Genomic DNA, 10,252 nt, shown 5'->3' with positions numbered 1-10,252 from the left:
GAGCACACGGCAGGTGTGACTGGTCAGGGATGATCATTCCTCCATGGCACCTGATCCCATGATGTTTTGGAGATCCGTGTTTGCTCTGCTCCGATTTTGTATTGTTTAATGGATTTTTGTGTTTGAATACGTACTGTTCGTTATCTAAATATGTTTCATTTGAAGACAACCCTCCCTTTTTTTTGCTTGCAAACATTTTTGTTCAGGTTGAACCATTTCAAAAATGACACTCTATGTTAAGTTATTTAAACATCTGATTAGATATATTTAAAAAATATTTACAACATCACTCTTATTAACTGGTTTACTTAACAATTTATTTTAAAAAAGAGAAGGGGTTGCAAACAATCCGGAATCAATAGGAACGACGTAATTTTTTTTTTGTTTAGCGAGCTTTATCAATTTCCGTGTAAATTTTAGCAGCTGAGCCTGATTGCATAATGGAAATCTACCAGCGTATATTGCGTGAGATGATTTCAAGGGGGGAAAGGGATGGCATTTCAAATTGGTCTCTTTGACGTGAAGGGATTGGAAAACTTTGAACAGGTATGATGTTGTGTTTTTTTTTTAAAAATATTAGATGCAAACATGGACATGTGACATATGTTTGTCATGTTCTAAATTTTGAATATATATCGGGTGGTGAGTAAATAAAAAAATCGCTGTACAATCATTGTCCTTTTCCTGATTTTTTTTCCTTTAAATAATATATTGTGACTTTTTAATGACGACCAATGCATATACATTTGGTTGCCAGAGTTGTATTTGTGACCTCTATGTAATGGTTTTTCCTCAGACAAAGCTTTCATTTTCTGAAGAGTTCACAGCCAGTATGCATTATAATTTGATATTTTAGTCCTTGACCATAGCAGTAACATAATTATTGTCAAAGACTAAAGTATAAAACCATTACACTACAGTTCTGCAGCTAGACATACAGTAGATTCTCTGATTTTTTTTGTTTGGGGGGAGGGGGGGGGGTCAGGGGTTAAGCATTTTGGGCATGAAATGTTATCTAATAAAATGTTTTTTTTCACTTCTGTTTTAGTAGTATAAATGTTTAAATCCAAATTTTACCTGAAAAGTACAACTAAAAACATTTTGATTTCAGCAACTTACTCCTTTGCTTTAACATTGGATTACATGTATGTTGATTCTTGAAGATTTTCCAAAAAAATTAAGGTTTTGACCTCAAATTTCAAAATTCTTTTAAGAGAGCTACCTCAATCATCCTGCACATACTTATCCAACCCATACAACAATCCTGAGCCTGCAATTCAAGCAGGGCTTCAAGCCAGTAGCTACACTGATTAAAACAGTCATGCTTTTGATATGAATAAAATGCTCATGAATAAAAAATAATATAAACAAAACTTAAATTTCTTTTAATCTGATGTAAAGTACTGAAAAGATTTATCCAAAACAGAGAACTGGGTACATAATTTAATTTGGATCACTCTATTTTTTTTTTGATTTTGTTGAGCAGTCAAACTATGATGCACATGTATTATTTATTCTCAAGCCCACAACACCAACTTCTTGACAGTGAGTAGTTGGATGAAATGGGGATCATTGTTTTAAGTCTATATCTGAACAACTTTTGTATGAATGAAATTATGAAATTGCAAAATCCAAAACCAAAAGGTTTTTGCTAGCATTGTGTGTGTTTTGGTATTTGCTGCTGAACAGTTATTTGAATAGTACAATGAGAGCAGGAATTCACATTGTAAATATTTTGATACAAGGAATCTGATGATGTACCAGGACTAATTATTAGGTAGATTTCCACGGTAAAATAATGAATGGTTGTTTTTTTTACTGCATGTATCTGATGTGCATTTATTTTATTTGTTTTGTTAATAGTGTTATACATGACAAGCAGCCATGACTGACAAACAAGGCAGTGACAAGCTGACAAGGGTCGTGGTAAACGTGGAGGAAATATCTCCCGAAGAAAAAGTAGAGAGCAATGGTGTGGATCTTTCTGCTTCACACCAGGGGCAAAGTGTTGGGAAAAGGTCATCAATATGGGAGACTGCTAAAAATAAAATCAGAATTACCCCCAAAGATGCCACACCAGTGAACTGGAAAATGATAGGACTAGTCTTCGTATCAATGGTAAAACAAAAGTTCTTCAGAAGATTTATCTTTAGGCCTAGAAAAAAAATATGTTTGTTTCTTGGATCATACATTCACAATTTATTTTGTGCCAACCCTAAATATTAATTTTAATGAATTTTCCCACTGATTTGCAAGATTTCAACCAGGGAATTATAGCCTCCAACTTTGCATTGAATGCTTTGATTGTAAGATAGAAAGAAGTTTGGGTACCTTTCTATTATAAGTTAAGTCACAGTAATGCTTGATAAACACCATTTCTTTTGTCATTAATGTTACTTCTATGCACGTTTTGATTAAAGAAGCAAAAAAATTTTTTTCAAAAAAAAAAATTGCCTACCTACCTACCCTATATTTTTTCAGACTGAAAGCGGAAACAAACATATTTTTTTTCTAGGCCTTATCAACATTTTGTATCTCTTTTTAGATGGAGACAACATATTTTACTTTTTATGCCCCCATAAACGAAGTTTTGGGGGTATATAGTTTTTGTCGTGATCTTAAGTTTAAAACTGTTTTGCATAACTTTTGATTTAGTGGAGGTATGACTTTCATATTTCATATGTGTATTCCTTGTGACAAGACCTTTCTTTGGGTTCCACCAAATTTGACCTTTTGACCTTGGAGTTTGACCCACTTTAACATGAAAATTTTAAACTTTTACTTTGGCCATATCTTTTGAACAATAGATACCAGGACATTTATACTTCACATATGCAATGTTTGTTGAAAGACCTTTCATTGCATTGGATACCAACAACCTTGACCCTTTGACCTTGACCTAGTAGATTTTCGTACTTGTGAAAAAACTTTAACCTTGGCCATAACTTTTGAACGGTAAGGGATAGGGCTTTCATACTTCATATACGTAATCCTTGTGAGAAGATCCTTCATTGGATACCAAGAACTTTGACCCTTTGACCCTGACCTTTGAGATTGACCTACTTTAAAAAGGCAAACCTTGACCATAATTTTTAAAGAGTTAGGCCAGTGCTTTCATACTTTACATATTTGATCCTTATGACAAGACCTTTCATTTGATAACAAGCACTTTGACCCTTTGACCTTGACCTTGGAGTTTGACCTACTTTTTAAAAAAATTGAGTTATTGGCCATAACTTCTGAACGGTTATGGCTAGGGCTTTCATGCTCTACTTAAGTATTGCAAGACCTTTGATGATTTGATACTAATTACATTGACCTTTTAACCTTGACCTTGGAGATTTTTGTACTTATTTAAAAACTTTAACATTGGCCTACTTTCAAATTTCACAATTGTTTTCCAGTGAGAATACCCTACTTTTGGTACCAATTAATTAAATTTGCATTTATGAAAAGCATAATCTTTGCTATGTTGCCATACGGGGGCTTCAGTGTTTCACAAACACATCTTGTTTTAGCTTGAAAATGTTTCAATCATTAATTTTCTATGAAATGACCACCTGGAAAACAAAACCTGATTATGTTTAATTGCAGTCTTTAAAGCATTGAAAGGACTTTATAAAACAAGATTTATTTTCTGCATCTTTTATTTCAGTTTACAAGTTCCATCAGTCTTACTTTTCTGTTCCCTTTCCTGCCAGAGATGATATTGGTAAGAAACATATTTTTTACTCCAAAACCAGTGGATTAATATATTGGTTTCAAAATGATACCTGAAGTACAAATTGTTTCCATTCTCTCAAACAGTTCTTTGGTTACCAAGAGACAGACAAGGGTTACTATGCAGGGTTGGTGGCTTCCATGGTGTTTGCCGGCAGAGCAATGGGAAGGTAAAACCTATAACTCCAACTGTAATTGTTACAGTATCTACTGTAGATCACTATATTTTCACGACACCTTATTTTCGCGAGATAATCATTGACTCTTGATTAGCGAGACAAAATTTTCACGAATTGTGGTTATTGCTTTATATACAGTGTAATCCTAAGGAATACTATTATACGCGAGAATTAAATTTTTGCGAGCACAATGTCTCGCATAATTACGTGAAAATAAAGTTCTTGCGAATAAAAAGTGATTTACAGTATATCAACAATTCAAATAAATTGACTGGAAAAGAAACATTTTATTTCTATATATTTCAGTTTTTTCTGGGGTTGGTTGTCTGATAAAATGGGGCGGAGACCAGTCATGCTAATAACCATATTTCTGAATGGCTTTTTCTGCTTGATGTTTGGATTCACCTTTAACCTTCCTATGGCTCTTGTCACCAGGTTTTTAGCCGGTTTAGTCAATGGTAAGATTTTTCCCCACAACATATTTATGCCCCCCTTCAAAGAAGGGATTAATATTGCTTTGCTACATCAATGTCGGTCTTTAAAATATTTCCGTTCATTTTCTTCACAACCGTTGCATACTGAAATGAAATTTGGTATACAGATTTATCAGATGAATATCTAGGTCAAGTTCTGTTTTGGATACGATCGCACCATTTTTTACAGAGTTATGCCCCTTGGACTTAGAAAAATTTCTATTATTTGCAGTTTCCATTTATTTTCTTCACGACCGTTGCATATACTGAAATGAAATTTAGTATACAGATTTATCAGATAAATATCTAGGTCAAGTTGTGTTTTATGACATTTTATCGTGCCATTTTTTACAGAATGCCCCTTGGACTTAGAAAAATTCCAGTTATTTGCAGTTTCCTTTGATTTTCTTCGCAGAGGTTGCACATAATGAAATGAAATTTAGTATACAGATTTATCAAATAAATATCTAGGTCAAGTTGTGTTTTGGGTACGACCGTGCCATTTTTTTACAGAGTTATGCCCCTTGGACTTAGAAAAATTCCTATTATTTGCAGTTTCCGTTCATTTTCTTTGCAAAAGCAATACTGAAATGAAATTTAGTATACAGATTTTTCAGATGAATATCTAAGTCAAGTTCTGTTTTTGGTACAATCGCACCATTTTTGACAGAGTTATGCCCCTTTGGACTTGGAAAAATTCTAATTTGGGGGGAAGGGGGGCATAAGTGTTTCACAAACATCTCTTGTTTAACTTAACCTTTGTTTCCTCTTACAGAAGATATTGCATATGGTTTTACATTTATCTTTGTTTTGCTTGTGTAAGGAAGCATTTGTCAATTGGTTTATTTTTAGTTGTTTAATGTTCTATATAAATTTTAAAGCACAATACTAGTACTAATTGTATAGCCTATCAGGTTCACGATCTTTTTGATAACCCCATATATATTTCCAAAACATTTTACATTTACAGATGCTCAGTAATAGTAATATGTACATGTATTGACTTCTACATCAGCTTTTCTTTTTAGGCACAGTCGGTGTTTCTAAGTCAATCCTGTATGAGATTTCTGATGACACAAATCAAGCCATTGGCATGTCCATAATTTCCATGTCTTGGGGAGCAGGGATAATACTGGGGCCAGCTGTCGGGGGTAAGAGTGATAAACAATTAATCATGTTTTCATACATGTATGCATGTTGGACAATGGTTTTTATGGAATTTTCCCTGAAAATTTATATATATGTACACATGTATTTTTGAATATAATTTGAGTGAACAAATACAATTTTTTTTACCAAGAATGGGAGAAAAATTTCTCAATGTTTTGTAGCATTTACCAAAATTAGCAATAGAACACAAAGTCTGTCATAAAAATATTATGATTTTTAGGTCTATTAGCTACACCAGCCAAGAGATACCCCTCTGTGTTCCCCTCAGATGGACTGTTTGGTCAGTTCCCCTACCTGCTCCCCAGTCTGATTGTAGCATGTGCCTGTTTTCTGGGTTTTGTTGTTGACCTTATAGCTTTACCAGAAACCAGGAACAAAAAGTAAGATAATTTGAAAGATTTATGATTTTATATTAGAAGCATTATTTTTTATGTTAACATGTGTATTGGTATACCCATCACTTTTTTTTCTAGTAGACAAAAAATGTCAGATGCTAAAATTAAGACTAAATTTCTACATATAACACAACAATACAGTAAACCATCTTTTTCATTTGCAATATACTGCATGTTTTGGAACTTATTTCACTACATTGTGAAAATTAAATAACCTACATCCACTTGTGAATATTCATTAACCTACTACATTTCACTTGTGAATATTCATTAACCTATTACAGTCTAACCTTGATATCTCAGACTCGAATGAATGGGAACAGGACAACTTTTTGAAGTCTGAAGTTTCGAAATATTGAGACTAAACTACATTAAGAAAATAGTGGTTGGGACTTTCAAATCACTGTGACATATCCATACAAGTTATCGAGATACAGAATTTCAACTGTATTAAATTATTTTTTTTTTAATCTTTCTGTAGTCACAAAAATTTACAATGGCAGATGAAGTTCAAACTGAAAAACTACATAAAAGTTGTCATGAATAATCATTGTTTAACAGAATATTTAATTATTTAAAATTCATTTACAGACAAGAGGAATTAGTTGTTGAAATTGAGGAAGATAATGAAGAACTTCAGAAATTGGCTCCATTCACACAGAAGGACTCCAGCAAGACGGACAAGATGATATCGATGTCCGCTGAGGACCTCCATTGTCACACAGAGAGAGCAGTGTACGAGGTCAAACTGTACCAGTCCTGCCAGGAACTACACAAGTCACATGACTCAAACATGGCGGCAGGGGTCAGACAAAGGTCAACATCTGAGAATGGTAGAATGCTGATGGACGAAGTGGAAAAAGTAGAAGAAAATAAATCCAGGAGTGTCCTGGATAAAGTGAAGAAAACAACTTTATATAAGATATTCAGGTAGATGTTTTTCTAAACTGTGAGGTTAAGTAATGAGTCCCATTTTTAATGCTGGACTCAGAATTACAATAGCTAGATGAGTTTTTCTTCACTGTCTATATCAATGCTAATATCACTACATTTATTTAATTTTCATCATTGTCTGAAATCCACAGTCCAGAGTCGGTATTGCCTCTCATCGACTGTGTTACAATGTTCTGTATACAGTGTTATTTTTGCTCTTTTGCACTTGCAAACAATTTTTCCCCGTTTTAAATTCGCCCTGTCATAGTTCTGTTTAAGAAATTCTACTGTGTAATTTGAATTCGCCCCATTTTAAATTCACCCAATCAAGAAGAGGATGAAAGGGGCTAAAATAAAACAGGGGCAAAAATTTCCCTGTATACAGTATTTTCATCTGCAAAGTAGTCTGTATATTACAGAATGAAAACCTTTCAATAACTCTTGCTGAGGCCATCTTTAAAAAAATTGTTTGCCCTTTCTGACTTACTCATAATGACTCAGATCAAACTTTTTTTAACCTACAGGAAACAATTTTTTTTATACACCCCCCCCCCCCTGAATCTTGTAAACAAGTTTGTTGAAATTTTCAGAAAAAAAATTCTCATCTACTTGCTGATCCAATTCTTTTTACTCTGAGTTAGAAGAGGGCACACATTGACATTATTTTAAAGATGGTCAAAATTCATTTACCTGTTTATATTCATGTACATCAGCCAATCATTTCTTGATGAAAAAAGTTTTTGACATTATTTTAAAGATGGTCAGAAATTCATTTACCTGTTTATATTCATGTACATGCAGCCAATCATTTCCTGATGAAAAAAGTTTTTGTGTTTTACAATGTTTTTCTTCATGGTAAGGCATAGGGAGGTTGTGTTTAGAACCTTTTTTGTTTCAGCCATTTAAACATGATATACTCTTTAGATATGAATTGAATTTTTAAACTTTTACTTTCAGTATGCCTGACTGTAGAACAGCTGTTTTCCTGTACACTGTGTTTTCCTTCTCTGCTATTGGTTTTGAGGAAATTTTTACTGTCTGGGCATCTACTAAAACATATTATGGTATTATTTCTCCTACTATTGACTATTGTATAATATCAAATTCACTGTCAAACAACATTTTGTATTTTATGATTCATGATCATGTACCAATTCTCTCAGACCATGCAAAATTAACATGCCAGATTAAAGCCAATTTTCAGGAGTTTGGCAAAGAAAATCATGTATCGAACTCGAACATATTAATTCCATCCTCTTATATATGGAATAAAGAATCTATTATACATTTTCAAGCTGCGCTGAATAATAATGAAGTGCAAACAATGATAAAAGAATATTTGGAAGATGATTTAAACATAATTAATTATAGATCTGTCCATCCTTCAAACAGCTCTTGTAACGAGCATAAATCTGGAAGTGATCATGCTTTAATGAGATTTAATGATATTATTAAAACAGCATGCAACAAATCGTTAAAGACATCCCTTAAGGTTAAAGTAGGTGTGAAAAAAGATAAAATTCATAAAAATAAAAAATGGTTTGACTATGATTTACACAAAATGAAGTTAGAATTATTAAATAAAAGTAAATTGTATTCTAAATATCCTTTTGATCCGATTATAAGAGGCTCTTTCTTCAAGTATCGTAAACATTATAATAAACAATGCAAATATAAACAAAGAGAATTTAAAGCAAGTATTATGAAAAATTTAGAGACATTGCGTGCGAAGGATCCAAATTCATACTGGAAATTAATAAAAAAATTAAAAGAAGACAATGACGAACAAGACCCTTCAACAAGAATATCTCATGATAAATGGATATCTCATTTTTCAAACCTACTTTCAATAGATGAGAAGTTTACTCCACAAGACTTATACTTTAGAAATCTTTGTGATCAAAGTCAAAAGAGTAAAACCTTTTCACTCCTTGATTGTAGAATTACAGAAAAAGAGATAATTGATGCAGTAACTAAACTTAAAGATAACAAGTCAGCTGGCCTTGATGGAATTAAAAATGAAATGATTAAAGCTGGATTATCCCAAATAGTAGGATGTTTGTTAAAACTATTTAATATAATTCTTTCTACAGGAGTTTATCCCTCTGATTGGAAAATTGGGTACTTAAAACCATTATATAAATGTGATGATCCATATGTGACACCTCAAATTACAGAGGAATAGCAATTATGTCTTGTCTCTCCAAAGTGTTCAATAGTATATTAAATGCAAGACTTCAAACTTACCTAGATGACCATAAAGTTATCAATAAATGCCAAATAGGATTTCAACCCAAGGCTAGAACATCTGATCATATGTTTGTACTGAAAACACTAATTCAAAAATATAACTCCTCTAACTCAAAATTGTACACCTGTTTTATTGACTTTTCAAAAGCGTTTGATACAGTACTTCACTCGGCCTTATTATATAGACTATCTCAGATTGATATTAGAGGTCCTTTTTACTATGTCATTAAGAGCATGTACACCTTGAATAATTTACATATTCGAATTGGTAATAAACTTACTAAAAGCTTCATCCCTGAATTAGGGGTAAGGCAGGGGGATAACTTGAGTCCAAACTTGTTTTAGATATGGCAAGAAATTGGTACTGCGTTTTTAGGTGATACTTTTGTACCCTAGGGTACACCATTATTAAATGTATGGAGAAAAGGTTACAAAAAGGGTACACTATTTATTCCTACTGAAAACGAAAGTAGATGCTTCCCAGTGGTAGGAAGACTGTAACATCTATATAAGTAAAATTAAAAAAAATGTAGCCAATGCTCAGGGTACAGGGGGTACAAAGGGTACACATGGGTACAGCAGGTTACAACACTATAAGAAATGGATACAAGGGTTTAGAATGCTGAAATATTCTAAGTTAAAATTAAAAATAATGGAGTGGATGCTCAGGGCACAGTGGGTACAAAGGGTACACATGGGTACAGCAGGTTACAACACTATAAGAAATGGATACAAGGGTTTAGAAGGATGAAATTTTCTAAGTTAGAATTAAAAATAATGGAGTGGATGCTCAGGGTACAGTGGGTACAAAGGGTACAGCTGGTTACAACACTATAAGAAAAGGATACAAAGGTTTAGAAGGCTGAAATTTTCTAGGTTAAAATTAAAAATAATGGAGTGGATGTTCAGGGTACAGTGGGTACAAAGGGTACACTTGGGTACAGCAGGATACAACACTATAAGAAATGAATACAAGGATTTAGAAGGCTGAAATTTTCAAAGTTAAAATTAAAAATAATGGAGCTGATGCTCAGGGTACAGTGGGTACAAAGGGTACACATGGGTACAGCAGGTTACAACACTATAAGAAATGGATACAAGGGTTTAGAAGGCTGAAATTTTCTAAGTTAAA

General features: G+C 33.1%; 1 protein-coding gene across 1 annotated transcript; it reads left to right on the top strand.

Moving 5' to 3' along the window:
* The first annotated feature begins 409 nt into the window (after positions 1-409).
* On the top strand, positions 410-9,055 carry LOC134237232 (uncharacterized). The gene is made up of 10 exons (XM_062719337.1): positions 410-546; positions 1,864-2,118; positions 3,656-3,712; positions 3,808-3,890; positions 4,206-4,357; positions 5,401-5,523; positions 5,763-5,922; positions 6,529-6,867; positions 7,828-7,934; positions 8,964-9,055. The coding sequence occupies exons 2-10, from the start codon at positions 1,885-1,887 to the stop codon at positions 9,053-9,055; spliced, it is 1,347 nt and encodes a 448-aa protein (XP_062575321.1). The 5' UTR covers positions 410-546; positions 1,864-1,884.
* Positions 9,056-10,252: the final 1,197 nt, after the last annotated feature.

This window comes from Saccostrea cucullata, unplaced genomic scaffold, assembly GCF_032062105.1.
Source record: "Saccostrea cucullata isolate Sc308-1 unplaced genomic scaffold, CSIRO_AGI_Scuc_v1 ctg3387, whole genome shotgun sequence".
Classification (NCBI taxonomy): domain Eukaryota; kingdom Metazoa; phylum Mollusca; class Bivalvia; order Ostreida; family Ostreidae; genus Saccostrea; species Saccostrea cuccullata.
This window is presented reverse-complemented; position numbering and strand designations above follow the sequence as displayed.

Excerpts from the sequence above, each read along its gene's own strand:
- LOC134237232 (XM_062719337.1), top strand. The coding sequence starts at position 1,885 with ATGACTGACAAACAAGGCAGTGACAAGCTGACAAGGGTCGTGGTAAAC. Across the intron at positions 4,358-5,400 it reads TTTAGCCGGTTTAGTCAATG|GCACAGTCGGTGTTTCTAAG; the intron begins GTAAGATTTTTC and ends TTTTCTTTTTAG. Across the intron at positions 7,935-8,963 it reads ATCTACTAAAACATATTATG|GAGTTTATCCCTCTGATTGG; the intron begins GTATTATTTCTC and ends TTCTTTCTACAG.